Source organism: Dunckerocampus dactyliophorus, chromosome 13 (assembly GCF_027744805.1).
Source record: "Dunckerocampus dactyliophorus isolate RoL2022-P2 chromosome 13, RoL_Ddac_1.1, whole genome shotgun sequence".
In the NCBI taxonomy this organism is placed as follows: Eukaryota; Metazoa; Chordata; class Actinopteri; order Syngnathiformes; family Syngnathidae; genus Dunckerocampus; species Dunckerocampus dactyliophorus.
This window is the reverse complement of record NC_072831.1, coordinates 27,883,799-27,901,507: the sequence shown is the minus strand read 5'-3', so window position 1 is coordinate 27,901,507 and position 17,709 is coordinate 27,883,799. Positions and strand designations below refer to the sequence as shown.

General features: G+C 43.9%; 3 protein-coding genes across 5 annotated transcripts in view; 1 reads left to right on the top strand and 2 right to left on the bottom strand.

The window, feature by feature from the left end:
* Nucleotides 1–289: 289 nt before the first annotated feature.
* On the bottom strand, nucleotides 290–6,026 carry msl2a (MSL complex subunit 2a). The gene is made up of 3 exons (XM_054796424.1): nucleotides 5,046–6,026; nucleotides 3,113–4,506; nucleotides 290–2,257 (listed from the first exon to the last, which is right to left on the bottom strand). Exons 1-3 carry the CDS (start codon nucleotides 5,185–5,187, stop codon nucleotides 1,955–1,957), a joined length of 1,839 nt encoding a protein of 612 aa, XP_054652399.1. The 5' UTR covers nucleotides 5,188–6,026; the 3' UTR covers nucleotides 290–1,954.
* A 456-nt stretch (nucleotides 6,027–6,482) lies between these two features.
* pccb (propionyl-CoA carboxylase subunit beta) lies at nucleotides 6,483–16,136 on the top strand. The gene is made up of 14 exons (XM_054796425.1): nucleotides 6,483–6,748; nucleotides 7,257–7,376; nucleotides 7,471–7,539; nucleotides 7,612–7,668; nucleotides 7,744–7,857; nucleotides 9,397–9,507; nucleotides 9,599–9,707; nucleotides 9,776–9,896; nucleotides 11,493–11,574; nucleotides 11,643–11,766; nucleotides 11,853–12,061; nucleotides 12,861–12,959; nucleotides 13,034–13,133; nucleotides 13,598–16,136. The coding sequence occupies exons 1-14, from the start codon at nucleotides 6,500–6,502 to the stop codon at nucleotides 13,717–13,719; spliced, it is 1,686 nt and encodes a 561-aa protein (XP_054652400.1). The 5' UTR covers nucleotides 6,483–6,499; the 3' UTR covers nucleotides 13,720–16,136.
* Nucleotides 14,822–17,709, bottom strand: part of stag1a (stromal antigen 1a) — a 42,000-nt gene continuing 39,112 nt past the window's right edge. For 2 of the 3 annotated variants that reach the window (XM_054796422.1, XM_054796421.1), the window contains one exon: nucleotides 14,824–17,304. In XM_054796422.1, the coding sequence (XP_054652397.1) occupies nucleotides 17,281–17,304 (24 nt within the window). In that variant the 3' untranslated portion in view covers nucleotides 14,824–17,280. Of the gene's footprint in view, nucleotides 17,305–17,709 lie in introns of all 3 variants that reach the window. The other variant, XM_054796423.1, reaches the window with a different exon arrangement.

Sequence of the window (17,709 nt, the reverse complement as noted above, 5' to 3'; positions counted from 1 at the left end):
AAGGCCCCGGGGCAGACCGAGGACACACTGGAGGGGTTATGTCACACAGCTGGCCTGGGAACACCTTGGGGTCCTCCCGGTGGAGCTGGAGGAGGTGGCCGGGCACCGGGAAGTCTGGAGCACGGATAAGCGGAGGAAAATGGATGGATGGTGTTTATTTTTTCAAATAGATGCATCCAGCGATTTGAAGCATGGACAGCAATCACTATGGGGATAAGCAGATGATACAGTGATTTCATGGAGGTCACATTATAACAATCGTTTTATCAGCATTTTTAGTTTAGTGGTCCCCAACGTTTCTTCAGGTTTTTTAAATTTACACATGACCAATTTACACACCTGTTTGAGGTGCAGTGTTTGATTCAAATGCATGCAAACAACCATTTAATTGAGGCGTGGCGCTAACAGAGCTGAGGCCACCAATTAAGGACCTCTTTTCTATTTTTTATCCACCATGTTTAGCAGAGGTGTGGCATTTATTTATTCAAATGGATGTATCCACAGATTTGTGTGGGGTATGGCATCAATTAGAGCAGTGTTACAATGTTTAGTGGTCACCAACCTTTCTCCAATGTTTTAGAATTTACACATGGGCAATTTACGCATCTATTTGAGGCACGGCATTTATTCATTCAAATGGATGCAGAGATTTAACGGAGGCATGGCATCAAACTAGTTTTTACAAGCATGTTTAGCGGTCACCAAATGTTCTCCGGTCTCTTTGAATGTAGACATTTATTGCTATTATCACTATATACTTGAGGTGTGGTGTTTAGGTCTCATTTTGCAAATGCGCACCTGTGTGCTGCGCATGAAAACAACGTGTACACAGAGACGCTCGACTGAAAAAGTAAAAAACTATCATTTAATTCCCGTTTGCATGACATGTTTCCATATTATGGCAGTGAATGTTTCAGCACTCCTTGAACAAAAAGAGTTTTTAGCAATAAAAAAAAAAAGATCTAAAAACTAAACCTGGGGGGATGTGGGGGTTCAAGTAATGCCCAAAAAGAAACACAAACACACACACACACAGACACACATATGGGTAGATTACATTAAATCTGCTGATCAGCTACGTCTTGTAAGTAGAGAACGAAGATGCTCTATAGCAAGAGTCCTCACTCTGTCGCTCATTTACAGTCTTTTTTTTTTTGGGACCGTCACATGTAGCGGTTACAGTGAAGACGACAAGACGCACACACACAAACAAACAACCTGGAGGTGCTTTAAAACAGAAAAATGGTACCAAATCTCTTGGCAGACATAAAAAAAAAAACATGTGGCGGTCTTACGGCCGTGCCGCAACAACATAGCGGTGTCTTAACTCATGTATGGCTTGAGTTGAATCTACAGACACACAGCGGTGTACAATCTCGTGCTGGAAAAAACATTGCAGTGTAATCATTTAGAGGCAAGTACTGTAAACAGCTGTGTGTGTGTGTGTGTGTGTGTGTGTGTGTGTTGCTATTGCTCTGGTAACCAATGCTCGTTATAATAAATGACAATAAGTGCTTGCGGGTCAGTCAAGTGCTGTGATGACATGGATGCACTGGAAAAGTCCAGCCCTACAATGACACCTGGTGTGAGGGTCCTTCTGCCTCCTACGGTAGCCTGTGAGGAGAAAAAACTAAAAAAAAAAAAAAAAAGAAAACTAAAGCACCTCTAGGATAACCATTAACTACAGACGACACACACACACACACACACACGCACGCACGCACACACAGGCACAATACAGGAGGCTTTGGCACACCCATGCTAGTCTCACTACTCAGAAGAAGAAGAAGAAGAGCAGCAGATGACAGGACAAGCCATAGCTGCCATGGATGCCTCCCACGCCCCCTTCAGGCAGGGAGGGGAGGTGCAGGCTGTGTAAGTAACATTCAATCAGCACCGAGAGTTCTCCCGTTTAAAAAAAAACAAAAAAAAAAACAAAGGAGTCCCCCGCCTTTCAGCCGATAAGCAGCTCCAGGCTGTCCTCATAGGAGGGGTCCCGCGGCGGGCTGGGTGACAGGAAGGCGGTGGTGACGGGGGTGCCGGTGGCCGTGGCGACGTTGAGAAGGGTGTTGGCCCGGATGCTGCTCCCGGCCGGGCTGCGGAGCGCCGCTGCTGCCGTGATGCTGGTGAGGTTGATGCCCAGCGTGAGACGCGTCTGCTCCAGCGCCTTCTCGGGCACGGCGAAGGCCTCCAGCTTCTTCTCGCCGTTTGCCATGTAGGAGTTCTGGCAGCCGCGGCAGATGCAGTCCAAGCACGCCTGGGAAGAACGACATACATGTCGTTACTTTTTAAACGACATACATGTCATTACTTTTTAAACGACATACATGTCATTACTTTTTAAACGACATACATGTCATTACTTTTTAAACGACATACATGTCATTACTTTTTAAACGACATACTTGTCATTACTTTTTAAACGACATACATGTCATTACTTTTTAAACGACATACATGTCATTACTTTTTAAACGACATACATGTCATTACTTTTTAAACGACATACTTGTCATTACTTTTTAAACGACATACTTGTCATTACTTTTTAAACGACATACATGTCATTACTTCACATGGCAAGGAAACAGAAGAAAAACTTCTATGTCCAGGAAAACAGCTTCTATGCACTACACTAAAAAGTCATAAATTATTGGCTAAATTAACGACATATATCTGAAAATTATGTATAGGATTTTGTTTAATTAAAGATTTTTTTTTTAACAGACAAAACAGCTATGCCTAAAACAAAAAAAAAATCTGAAAAAAAATAAATAAATTCTACAGTATGAAATAAAAACCATTAAAAAAAATCTTTAAAAAATATTTGTTATCAACTTATGGGATAAAATAAAAATTTATTAAAAAATTCTGAAAAAAATAATGGCTTCATCTGAATAAAAGCTTCTATGGGATGAAGAAAAATAAATAAACATGACACCTCTGAGCCTCTGAGCTCAAGTGAAAAGTACAATAAATACAAATAGCCATAACCTGTCTGGAGAAATGACCACATGGAACGGAACCCTAATTCTCAAGATTGCCATTGGACAATCATGATGAACCAGATAACCTCCATCCATCAATAAACAAAAGATGTCCATCGTCTCACCTTGCGGTTTGAGTAACAAGGACAGCGCTGCCCCCTGCAGGTGAGCACAGAAGGGTTCTGGGTGGCGCGGCCACACTTGCAGCCTTTCTTCTCCACAGGTTTCTTGTAGGGGGGCCTGACCTGGGCCGGGGGCACCAGACAGCTGGACAGCTGCAGTCGCTGGTCTTTGCTGCGCTCCTTGCTCTTGGCGCCGCCGCTGGAGCGCGCCTTTGCGTGCGGCTTCTTGCCGCCCAGGTCGCCGTGCTTGCGGGGCCCTTTGTTGTGGTTCTGGGCGGGTCGGCTGCTCTTGGGGGGCGCCCCGTTAAGCGGGAGGGAGGAGTAGGTGTGCGCTGGTGCGATTAAGGAGGGCGTGGCAGGGGGGTGCTGAGCGTGCAGGGCGTGAGTGGCGTGATGCGTCGGTACGGGCAAGGACGAGCCCTGCAGGATGGAGGCGATGGGGAGGGGCTTCACCTTCTCCCTGTCGCTCTCTGACCGCGATCGCTTGCGTTTAAGGCGCACGGGTGGCGGTTTGCAAGCCACAGGTGGAGCAAATGAGGCAGAGGAGTATGCGGGGGCTCCGTGGCTGTGAGTCCTATCTGTTTGCACCTGTGTGTAGTTGTGCGCTGGCTCCAGCTGCAGGTACATTTGCGTTCTGTCCGTGGATATGTGCGTGTGAGTGTGTGTCCTCTGTGGCGGCACGTGAGGAGCGTCGGGGCCGGGCTGCAGGGGATCTAGCGTCTGTAGGACCTCCTCCACGCTGAGGAGCAGCACCTCGCCCTCCTCCAGCTCCCTGCTGCCCAAGTCCCCATCCCTGAGTGAGCACACGGTGCCCGTAGTGGGGGCAAAGGGTCCAGTGGTCAGACTCAGTTCCAGGGTCGCGGTGTCGGACACGGAGAGTCCCACCGGGGGCTGCTCCTCAATCAGCTCGCACACTTCCAGCTCAGGAGAGGAGGGATCCAGGCTCTCCAGGAGTTCTCCGTTGCATTCCTGCGGTCCGTTGGAGAAAGGCGGGTCAGACGAGGAGCTCTGCGGCACAGCCGAGAGCTCGGCGGGAACGGGCGGCGCCTCCGTGGGGGTCAGGGACTCCACAGCGGAGTGATCTGGCTCATCCAGGCCGGCGTCCTCCATCTCCTGGTCGTGCGACGTGAGTGCCTCCTCCAGCAGGGCCATGACCTCGGGGTTGCCGCCGGCGTGGCTACTGATGGACTGCAGCAGAGGCGAGTGTGTGACATAGAAGCAGAGCTTCCTGTAGAGCTGCACCAGCAGGGAGAGCTGCTTGTTCTCCTGGAAGCCGGAATAGTCCTTACAGCGGCTGCACGACGGCCTGATCTGCATCTTCTGGCCTTTGCAGCCCAAACACACATAATGCTGACACTCGGGATGCATCTGAGAGATGGGATCCTGCAGCAGCTTACCTGGTACACAAAAACAAATATTTTAGTTTTGAGTTAAGTTACTTAAAGCCTTCGATTATGCAAAAGTTAGCGCCAAATCTATTTTGCAGCGGACCACCACAAATAACTGAATGCATGGGAAACACAAAACTGTTAAAATTCCAGGATCAAGGCTAAATTTTAACAACAACGCACTGTTGGGTCTGAGTAAATTATGGAGAAAAATATAAAAGCAAAAAAAAAAAAAAACATGACTGATGTCAATAACACTGTAGCGTTACTAGTGTGCCAGCATGCTAATTGCTAACAGCTCTGAGCGAAGCCGAGGAAGAGGTTGTAAATAAAAGCTTGAATAGCAAACACATGTCACACAACAACACACCAGCGGAGTCATCTGTCTCGACAAGGAGGACGGTTGCAGAGATGGCCCCGGTTGCTAAGGAGACCAACGCGGCTAATTATGACAAACACACGCCCACCCACCGATCGGTTAATATTCCACGGTGGCCTTTAGGCAAACAACAAAACAGCACATGCATGACATTATAAATGGCGCTTACCACAGACGAGGCATGCAAGCGACTGGCGGAAGAAGGGCAGCAGGGTGTACATGTCGGAGAAAGTGTGCGGCTGCCGCGGGTCACACTGCAGCACAGCCCGGCTGGCGGACACGTACAGGGCGGCCGCGTTGACTGGGTTCATCGCCACCTCCGGAAGTCAAATATTCACACACTCACTGCCGGCTTTAAAGCTAGTCCAGTATCGGGGTGGATGGGAAGAAATAAAAAAAATAAACAGCAGGCACTCACTTGAGCGTTTCGTGTCACAATCGTGTGGGAACTAGCATGCTAACGCGGTGATCGCTGCACGCTAGCTCAGCAGGTGGCTAGCTTAGCGTTAGCATCGCCGGTCCCCCTTTTATTTGAGCTTCGCTTCAAGAGATCCTTCTGATGCAAAAAAGTACCTGTTGAAGTCACTTAGATGTTGTCATAATTAGCTCACATTATCCGTAGCGCCGCTCGACATTAACAGCGAACGTAAACGGAGCCATCGTCAAAGGGACGGTTGGCATTGCGTAGCTAGCTCGCGGTGTCAGCTAAACGCTTCGCACGAAAGTCTCAACACGGCCATGGAATTAATATAGTCACGTTCCAGATGACTCTTTGTTGTTGAATAATATATACGTCGGAGTTTTACTAAAGTGGATATATTGCTTGGTTAGCAAGTAAGCTAGCAAGTCAGCCCTGGCGCGCGCTTGATGTAAACAAAGCTAACGCTAGCGTTAGCATATTTAGCAAAAACAGCTATCGGAAATGTAAAAATTCCCTTGGGCTGCCTTATACCGTGCTCGTTGGGGGTAGCCGAACGGTAGCGTATGGCTTGGTTGTTTCTCTCGCGTTCTACTCGATAGGTCGACAGTTGGTGAAAGTAAACATCGCTTGTTATGTGTTTTTCTAAAAAGCTTCATCAATCATTTTGATTTCCACTTCCTCGCATCAACCCCTCTCGACGGTAATGGAAGTCACGCGATATTTCGTCGTGTTATTGTGGTTACCGTCATTTTTTTGTCTCGCCACAGCGCCCAATCTAGGTGATTTGTGCCCACATATATACGCAGCAGTCAACACACACAATGGGAGCAAGGCTCAACGTAGGACTTGATTCAATAAGTTGTGGCGGTTTACCGGAGTAAGGACGATACTTGTCACAAAATGAGCAACTTTTTAAGGCTTAAAATCAAACTATTCATTATGAAAAGTCATTAGTATATGTTTGGACTTGAAACATTCAACTCGGTTTACATCAAAACGAAAAAAGTTATGCCTGACAGGCTAAAATCGGGTAACAACGTTGCCATGTTAAATTGAGCAGTTGGAAAATAGCACAAGGTCCGCCTCTTTTGGGTGACATCCTCAAGCTAATTGGTTACTTGAAAACGCCCCCTGTTTGCAATTGGCTCTTATGCCCGCCTCTCTTTTTATCGTCTTTCTGTCACCTGAGAACAGACGCTACCATGATGGCGGCCTACAGTGTAGCTAGAGGCAGCTGCAGACTATTCAGTAGCTTGCGTCCGTCGTTTCGGAGTTTGGCCCAAGTCGAACATGGCGCGGCAGCAGCTGCGACAATACCCCAGACGAGCTTGCACCCGTCCGGCCGCTGGTACTGTGTCAGCCACCTGTCCGTTAAAGAGAGGATCGAGAAGAAACGCAAGGCGGCGTTAATCGGGGGAGGTCAGAAGAGGATTGATGCACAACACAAACGGGTGAAGTTTGGATAACTTTTGTTTACGTCCTCGTGATGTTGTGACGACATGCTTACAGCGAATATAGCGACAATTAGGTTGCCTCTTGTTTAGTTGTCATTGAAATACCCGTATGTTCATTAACAATACAGTTAGCAGGCTAGCATACAAACTGTTACTGGACATTTTGGTATCTATTCGATACCAAGTACATACAAGGTACGTTGAGGGTATTGGTGATACTGCAAAAATGACCAAACTAATTTGTGAACATTTAACAGTAATTAAATACAACAATATAAGTCACTGTAAGAATACCAACAAAATAATACAATTATTCCCTTATATTACTTACACTTATTTAACCAAAATAAAGTCAGTAGTGCAAAATAACAAAACAAAAGCAAAAACTACTATTCAAATTCAAATTTGAATAGTTTGTGAACATAAACATAGAGGAGAACTGAACAATTATTTAATAATGAACATGGGCATATACTGATGTAAATGTTCGCTGTGCGTGTTGCAGGGCAAGCTGACCGCCAGAGAGCGCGTGGCCCTCCTGCTGGACCCGGAGTCTTTCGTGGAGTCGGACATGTTTGTGGAGCATCGCTGCTCCGACTTTGGCATGGAGCAGGATAACAACAAGGTCAACCGCCAGCTTTCTGGCCGCTTCCCTTCAAGGTGCTTCTTTCTGTTTGGTATGTGACGTCACTGTGTCGCTTCCTGTCTTCTGTCGTTAGTTCCCGGGTGACAGCGTGGTGACGGGACGAGGCAGGATCAATGGCCGCCTGGTTTACGTCTTCAGTCAGGTACAAACATGGGTGCGGCCTATGACTTGATTATGCCGAGCAGCTGTTTAAGGTGATGTTTGTCTCTCTCAGGACTTCACGGTGTTTGGTGGCAGCCTGTCAGGAGCTCATGCACAGAAGATCTGCAAGGTAAACATTACAAAGTGCTTAGAAATGCACAGCAATGGTCGCCTTTTACCTCCATTAATTGTCGTTTGTGCACAGATCATGGACCAGGCAATGATGGTGGGAGCCCCCGTCATCGGGCTCAATGACTCGGGAGGTGCTCGCATCCAAGAGGGGGTGGAGTCTCTGGCGGGATATGCAGATATATTCCTGGTAAGAACAAGCACAACAGAGTTAGTGTCCTATAAAAAGTAATAAAGCAAGGGACGGAGGCCATGACACAATACCTTTTGTCATGTTAAACCCCCTATTTAGAAGGTCGTAAACAGGGTTTCTATGCTTTAACTATGAAAATATGAAATTTATAGAGGAATTCTACTTTGCGGAAATTCACTTATCATGGTCGGCCAATTAACCGTGATAAACAAGGGATTACCGTATAGACTCATGTCACTCTATTGTATTTTCTCCTATCTGCCGTATACTGTATGCAATTTACATTTTATCATTCCTTCTATAAAATTTTAGATGAAAATATGTTAGGTAAGTAGTAATTTTATCACAAGTATGATGGTAAAATGCACGTGAAAATGGAAAAATTAATTAGTAATTATTTCATACATATTAAAAGTACTTTATTTATTTTGAGTATGGCAACCAATAAGGATTGTTTCGTAGTTCATGCAATGAAGTAATTATCCATCCATCTATTTTCTATGCCGCTTATCCTCACTGGGGTTGTGCAGGTATGCTGGAGCCTATCCCAGCTGACTTCGGGCGATAGGCGGGGTTACACCCTGGACTGGTCGCCAGCCAATGGCAGGGCACATATAGACAAACAACCATTCACACTCACATTCATACCTATGGACAATTTAGAGTCACCAATTAACCTCACCTGCATGTTTTTGGAATGTGGGAGGAAACCGGAGTACCGGAGTAAAAACAACACGCACACACGGGGAGAACATGCAAACTCCACACAGAGATGCCCAAGTGGACATTCAAACCCAAGTCTTCCACATCTCCTGACTGTGTGGCCAGCATGCTAACCCCTCGGCCACAGTGCGGCTCATGTATGTATTATATTTTATATAATTTCTTGTAGCCATATAAATCATATTTATTGTTGCACAAGTGTAGAAAAAAAAATTCTGAAAATATAGAATATTCTAAAATGCATTTGTTAAAATGTAATTGTATTTTGTATGTTATATTCTATTTTTGTATCTGTATTTTATCATTATTCATATGTACTGTAGAAAAAATGCTAAAAAATTTCATATTTACTTTAAACAGCATTTATTTAAATTGAATAGTATAATAGTGTAAAACAGAATTTAACATTATGTCCAATTTTAGTTTTTTGCATAGGTATATATTTAATATTTATTAGTTTTTGTCCAACAATAATAACATTATATGATATTGTTACAAAAATGCATTTGTTCAAATCAAGGCCACTTCACAATAAACAAATGACCCCCAACACATGCCTGGTAGTCTCTGTAGTTGAGTAAATAAATGTCCCAGGACGCTATATGAGGAAATAAGTTGTGCTTGGAGCGGAGAAACAACACTAGGTAGAGCAAACACTCTTAAGTATGCTTTCATCTGCTTGTGTCTGGGAATGCATGACATAATCCTGATGTCCCAGGGGGCATGTTAAAAAAAAAAAAAAAAGAAAAAGTAGATCATTTGTGTGATTTCCATTTTTTTTTAAGGGCAGCATTCTCCTTTTTACCCCCCCAGAGGAACGTGATGGCTTCAGGGGTGGTCCCTCAGATCTCTCTCATCATGGGGCCGTGTGCGGGGGGCGCCGTCTACTCACCCGCCCTGACAGATTTTACCTTCATGGTGAAGGTGAGGGCAATGTGCTACATTAACCCTAAAACCGCACACATGCGCTCTTGTCTACTTCAGCGCGAGTGAGAGAAGGTGTTGTCACACACAGGACACGTCGTACCTCTTCATCACCGGTCCGGATGTCGTCAAGTCCGTCACCAACGAAGACGTCACTCAGGAGGAGCTGGGGGGAGCCAAGACGCACACCACCGTCTCAGGTCAGCCGACCATGCCACCAGTTTTGAGATTTTCCAAGAGCGGGCGGCAACCCTCATGTCCTCCTCAGGCGTGGCGCACCGGGCGTTCGAGAACGACGTGGAGGCCCTGTTGCACCTACGCGAGTTCTTCAACTTCCTGCCGCTCAGCAATCAGGATCCCGCGCCCGTCAGGGAGTGTCACGACTCCAGGTAGACGAGCTGGAAATTCAGATAAAACGTACAAAATGTCCTTTGACAACTTGCTGGGCAGAATTTGTGCCCAAAGGCCAATTGAAATTGGGCACCACTGCCTCACACAGAAGAGAAAGGACAAGAAGAGTCGGCAGGAACACACAAGGACGTATAAAGTTTATTACAGCGCCATCTGCTGGATGTGGGATGGAACTCCCCCCGCCTGCCCCAAGAGGACGATCCCTGCATCTCCTGTCTGATCGGCGATCTATTCAATGTCCTCCTCTGACTTGTTGCTAGCCAGAATTAATGGCCCCAAAGAAGCCTGCCTGTTCGTTGTGTTGTTTCCTTGGCAACTAGATGTCTCTGCTGCCTCACACGGCAGATCAAGGCCAGAGACAGCCGGCCGGAACAGGAAGTCATACAGTACAGGCCAAAAGTTTGGAGACACACTCGTTCAATGCGTTTTCTTTATTTTCATGACTATTTACATTGTAGATTCTCAAAACTATGAATAAACACGTGGAATTATGTACTTAAAGAAGTGTGAAATAACTCTAAATATGTCTTATATTTTAGATTTCTCAGAGTAGCTTTTATGATAACCTAACCCTAACCCTTGGTGTTCTCTCAAAGGGCTTCATGAGGTAGTCACCTGAAATGGTTTGCACGTCACAGGTGTGCCTTGTCAGGGTTACTCAGTGGCATGTCTTGCCTTATTAATGGGTTGGGACCACGGGGTTGTAGTGTGTCCAAGCTTTTGGCCTGTACTTTTGGCCAGGGGTGTCCAAAGTGTGGCCCGGGGGCCTTAGCACATTCTAAAAATACAGTTAAACCAGAGGAATAAAAAAAAAAAAAACAGCAAAAATGGCAAAAAGCAGTAATTTGTATGAAAATGAAGATAACATTATTATTGGACTTCTGTGCGAACCGCAGTTTGTCCATAACAAACACCATGTTGAGCATAAGGACGTCCACAAGTGCACTTGGCACCAGGACACCCTAGGCCGCAGGTCTATGATCCAACTTTGTAGTTGTATCATCATACCTGCGTCCGCATGTTCTGGACACACGAGAGAAGAGAGGGGCGGAGCTGTCAACTGATCACCACCTGGCAGACCGAGGACACGCTGGAGGGATTATGTCACGCTGGCCTGGGAACGCCTTGGGGTCCTCCTGGTGGAACTGGAAGAGGTAGCTGAGATGGCGTTTAAAAAAAAAAAAGATTTTATCCATCCATCTTCCGCTTATCCGACGTAGGGTCGCAGGGGCAGCAACCTAAGCTGGGAGGCTCGGACTGCCCTCTCAGTCAGTATGCGGCCCTCGGTGGAAAAGGTTTGGACACCCCTGCTCCACTCAAACACACACCCGGGACATTGCGGTACTCCAACAACAGCAATACAAGGATTATTGGAGTCATGCTTACTATGCTGTTTCCTCAACAACTTGAGTGCTCTGCTGCCTCATGCAACAAAGAAAGGACAGGGAGAGCAGCAGGAGGCCACACGCTTGACATTTATCTCCACATTGAGATGCCATTCTGTTTACTACAGTGCCATCTGCTGGATGTGGTTGGACACTGCTCCCGTCTGACTGCTTTGTCCTTTCTTTCAGCGAGCGCCTGGTCCCGTCACTGGACACCATCGTGCCCTTTGAGTCCACGAAAGCGTACGACATGTTGGACATCGTCCACGCGGTAAGACATTGATTAAAATGGGGACAATAGTGAGTCTAAAAGTGGTTGTCTGTCTCCTGTCTGTCCAGATTGTGGATGAGAGGGACTTCTTTGAGATCATGCCCAATTACGCCAAAAACATCGTAGTGGGATTCGCCCGCATGAACGGACGCACCGTGGGCATCGTGGGAAACCAGCCCAAAGTGGCCTCCGGTGAGGACACCCTCTGGACACAACATTAAGTACATCGCAAGACGTCAGTCCGCAAAGGTTTTGATTGACGCCGTGTCCAACGTCAGGTTGTCTGGACATCAACTCGTCCGTAAAAGGAGCGCGCTTCGTCCGCTTCTGCGACGCCTTCAACATTCCCATTATCACCTTCGTGGACGTGCCGGGCTTCCTGCCGGGGACATCTCAGGAGTACGGCGGCATCATCCGACACGGAGCCAAGCTGCTGTTTGCCTTCGCGGAGGCCACCGTGCCCAAAATCACCGTCATCACCAGGAAGGTGGGACATTACAGCGTCCAACACTGCATAACCATTTAGTTGATTCCAACAGGATTACGTTTGTTTCTGAAAAGGAGTAGGAAGAAGCGCAGCTGATTTAATATTACAAAATATTTTGATGGGATCATTCAAAATATTTTCATCATTCATGTATGAACATTTGATGGGATTATACTTTGCTAAATTCCTGGGTACACTCATAAAAAATAAATCCAAGTAACTTTTTAAAAAATCTAATACCCAAAATATCAAATATTTTAGAACTTGATACATATATTTTTGGGGTCAATTATAATTAAATGTTTTGGGGAATTGTATTGTTTGTTTATTAGACAATGGTCATTTTAAAACAATTTTGATTTTATTTAGCAATTACAATTGAATATTAATAATTCACGATGTCCTTAAATTTTGGGGGGCTTTCATGACAAATTAATATTTTGGGGCACTTTATTAGATGATTTTTGACAATTGTAATTTCAAACAAATTAATATTTGTGGAATTTCTCACCAAAAAATCATTTGTCAGTGATAATTCAATTATTTTGAGTAGAAGACTTATATTTGAACTATTTTATTGTATTTTTTGACTATTAAAAGAAATTATATATATATATATATATATATATAAAATAATCAATGCACATAACTATAAGGCCCTTGAATCCTTTTGAATCCAATTTCCTTGGGTGAGGTAATAAATATTTTAAGGTCACTTTTGACAGTTGTTTTTAAATGTTGAAAAAGCAGCACTGTAGATGAAATAGCTACATTATACTTACGTGTGTGTGTGTTTCAGGCGTATGGTGGCGCCTACGACGTGATGAGCTCCAAACACCTCAGGGGAGATATCAATTACGCCTGGCCCACAGCTGAGGTTGCCGTCATGGGTGCCAAGGTAGGACGATGACCCTTTCTCCTTCCTCCCGCCTCCATCATCCAAGCTTTCAGTCTGGTCGTGTGTCCTGTTAGGGAGCCGTTCAGATCATCTTCAGAGGGAAGGAAAACCAGGCTGAGGCAGAGGCGCAATATGTGGACAAGTTTGCCAACCCTTTCCCGGCTGCAGTCAGAGGTAAAACAAAAAAAACACACATTTGCATGGTTGTTCTTTGCTTGGCTGCCTTTTTAAAAAATAAATGTAACAATTTCATTAATATTTTTCCTGATTATCTGCTTTAAAAAAAAAAAGTTTAATCTACAATTTAAATTTAATTGAGCAATTGAAAAAAAATTACTACGTAGTTTAAAAATTACAATTTTATTTAAATTATTAAGGCCAATGTTTATTTTACATAGCAAAACTTTCCTTTTTAATAGTTTTTAGTGTGTGCGTAATGTTCTGATGCAGGCTCTTTTAATTTTTTAAATATGCCACGTGCCAACAAAAATTAGCTACGTGCCGCAAATGGATGGATGACCTTTGGACGCACACACTAATTAAAGGATTTCCGAAAAGCCACATTTCACGAAGCACAGTTAGTTAAAAGCATGTCTGTACTTGCTTAGGTGAATATTGACTTGACGCGTTCTCTTAAGGCTTTGTGGACGACATCATCGAGCCGGCGACCACTCGCAAGAAGATCTGCAGAGACCTGGAAGTGTTGGCCAGCAAGAAGCAGGTCAACCCCTGGAAGAAGCACGCCAACATTCCTCTGTGAAACATCCTGTGGCGCTCTCGGTCTCTCTCGCTGTGTGTGTCCGTGGTGTGGGATTCTCCGGTCCAGCCTGTTTAAGCTGCAAAGTGGGTGATCCCTGGATGCTTTGATACTTGGCGCCCATGTTTGTGGTTATCGTCATCATCATCACGATTGCATTTGATGAAGCAATACAATGGTGATTATATGCAACAATTTACTACATTTCAATGCAAATCCAAAAAGTCATGTACTTGTCATATTTTTTTTTGTGTCGTGTTCAGGCTCCTCGTGTGAAATAGCTTCACTCCTCACATTTTTAGGTCAAGGATTGTCACAAGCAGAAACGGTGCCTTTTTAAGTCAAATAAATCAAATTACAAAAAACTGCATTTTTTACTCACTTCAGTTAAGTTATCTAGATTTTTTTTTAGAATAACTGGAGATAATTAGGCTGTAAAGTATGAAATATAATAAATGGGAAAATACTCCTTTACTCAATATTGCACTCACTAAACTCATTTTTTATTACAATAGTTTTTTTCAACTTTAGTAACCTCTTGAATGAATTGATAGCATTCATTATAATATACGAATTTCCTCTTAATGTCATCAATGTGTGAATTCTCACATTGTTGGCATTTTTAAAAATGGCAAGTTCCATAAAAAATTCAGGTTCATGTATCACAAAATGAGGACAAATATTTTGAGCAGGGTTAGATTTTTTGGACAATGCTAATTAATGTTTTGTGAAACTATTAGATTTTTGAACAACTTAAGTGGCTATTAGAAATTCAGACTTTTTGGAATTTACTGATTGGCTGGGAGAGATCACATGGGCCTACCACATGGGCTATCCACACTGAAACATTTTCAGGTCATACGTATTTTATCGTTTCAGCCTTTCATCCACACAAAAATGGCGTTCTGGGTCCGCTGAAATGATATTTTTTGAAAACAGCTTCCAGAGTGGGAAAATTTGAAAATGCCAGCTTGTCATTTCCGTGTAGACAAGCAAACCGCTGCTTTATAAAAACGATGACATCACGTGAGCAGAAGTAAGCTTTGACAATCCAACCTCTCTCTTAATATGTGGACTGGCATGACTCACCCCAGTCAACATTCTCCTGATATTTTGTTGTCTTTTTCTCCAAAATGACTCGTAGAAATAATTCCACTTCCTCCCAAGTATAGATGAGCCTTAGAAAGCATAAAACGACGGATTTACGCGCATACGTTCTTTCTTCTATATGTGACGCTAAATGGCAGACCTCGGTCTGGAGCCGGACCCAGTGATGGCCCTTTGCCTACCCGTGACCAATTAAAGTGAATGGGAAGTATAATATACAAACATGCTCGCGGACCGATCGCGGCGGCTGTTTGCGTGCGTAATTACTTAAGTTATTACGGTTACGTGAAAGCGAATGCAATGACGTCACTAACAATTAGCCAATGAAGTCGTTTGTTTACTTGCCGCGTGAATGAGAACAATCCCTCCACTTTCTATGCCCTTAATCCTCGAATGACAACCACGGCTTGCTGAAAAGTTTATAAAAAAGTGAACATTAAAAGTGAACGGAGGGACCAATATATGTGTTCATTTCCCCAGAATTCAATGCCAAACTGCTGTTTCTCATATTCTTACATTTCTCTTAAACTAGCGCTGCTCAAAAGTACAAATGTGACGCGACAACTTGACGACACACACATCATTCGAGGGGAAGTATCCTCCCACGTCTGATGTAGGTGCGCGGAAAATAACGCTTATATTCCAGTATGAAAAATCTACGAGCGTCATAGCAAACACATTTACAGCACATCGACGTGCAAATGAGTCTTCACTAAGGATTGTATGGATATTGGAGTAAAACATTAACTATTATTTTTTCAGAGAAACCGGTGCAGTTTCTTTTAACTTAAAGAGAAGTCTCCTGTGTTCAGTGTTTGTGCAAACGTTTTATTATTGATGTGAAATTTGGTCCCGTTTTCTTTTAAATGCAATTAAGGTGCCCAAATAATTGTGGTGTTGGGTGATGTGCAGGGTTTCGTTACATTTGATATTCCCATAAGCTAGTCTGTTTGATGCAATTTTAGGCAAAATAAGGTTCAGACCTTGGCTTTGAAAAAAATTGCATAAACGGACCTTACACAATTTGAATTGAAGACCGATGTTCTATAGTTTGGTGTGTCATGTGGTTCCGTCTGCGTGTCTGTTTACAGCACCACACGCAGGTATGCCTTGTGTTTTCACCATTTTCGTCCAGTGATCTGTTTCCGTGTGGATGCAGCTATTTATTTACTAATCTGGCACAGTCTGGACACAATTTTTTTCCAACTCAACAAAAAAAAATGTTGCAGAAACGTTTCCGTGTGGACAGGGCCTGAAAGTCTACAGCATGGTAACTATCGCCTACATTTTGATTGAAGGTATTTTTGAATGAATAAAAATAATTGTAGAAACCAAAAAAAGTGCTAATATTACAATAATTTGAAAGTACTAATTAGTAAGCTGGGACGTTTTAAATGTGCAAAATACAATTAAAAGTCTAAGTCCATCAACTGATTACAGATTTTATTTTCTTTAAAAACAATTTAAGGTTGACAGGGGGAGAGGGGGGAGAGAGCGTTTTAGGGCTCTGCAGAAAAGATGCGACTGTCTCTGGATATTTACAGGAGAAAAAAAACAAACGGTGAACGGCGAGAGAAGAAGACACATTCAAACCACATTCAAACAAATACGTAATAACGCATCAATACACGAGTCAAACAACAGTGCGCGGCCGACTGAGTGGCACACAGACAGAGAGGAGATAAAAGCTGCAAATACGGAAGCAGTGAAGAAAAGAACAACAACGAAAGAAAAAGTGAGTCGTGACGGCCAGAAGATCTGGAAGAGAAGTATGTAGGCCACCATTTGGCAACAAACAAGAATACACATTCGAGAAGAAAACACTGTACAAACAAACAAAAAGCACACTGGATTTAAACCTTTAATACTAAAGCTACTAATCAAAATGTCTTTTTTTAAGAAAAAACAAATATAAAAAAAAAAACTGCTATATTGGGAGGGTGCAGAATAGAGCTGAGGCGGGGCGGGGCAAGTCCCTATCTGCACACAAGAGGGCGCAGTTGCGTCTTCCATGTGGACCTTTTGCCTTCCCTGGAACTGGCTAGAACTGGTGGTCATAAGAGCAAAAGACAGAACACGTAGAGCTGAAAACCGCTCTTTATGTTTCAACTGAAGCGGATGGACCAAAGTGCGACACCAGAAGAAGAAGAAGGGAGGGAAGGGGTTCTGGGGTTAAGTGGGCGGGGCTGTACAGAGTGTGTTTTAGCAAGGGAACACCTGTGGAACACTTTTTTCCCAAACCTGGCGCCGAGCAACTGGCGAGGAGCACCGTGAAGCTCCAGAGTGTCCACACGTGGCGCCTCCATCGTCTCTTATAAGGACGAGTGAAGGACAACTGCTTCTTCTGAAAGGAGTGATTGACAGGTCATCCACCCTCCCCACCACCATCACCTCTGTTTACGCCTGATTAGGATCCGGATTGTTAAGGATTGTTGGTTTCAATCTCACCCCCCCACATCAGAACATGGGCATGCTGAACCCCTGCAAAGAGAAGAGAAGGTGATGTAATTCCTCACACAGCCACTAGATGGCATTGTAGCCATGGTTAGCCTTGGCTACAGGGTTACATAATAAAACCTGCTACACTCCATAACCTTTAGACTTGGAACATTTGTTGTAATGTTTTTAGATTTTGCATATATTTATTAAAATATAATTTTTAAACTATATTTTACAGAGTTTTTTCTCTCCCACTTGTGTGGCCACAATAAACACATTACAGTAATATATTTTAAAAACATGTAATCATTAACTTTACATCATATATAATCAAACAAAACAAACAGTGCCTTTTTATTCACTTCTGTTCACTTTATCTAATGTAAAAGACTATTGCCTTATATAGATAAACTCAGACGTGGGAGGAGTTCCGGGAAGCCATGGAGA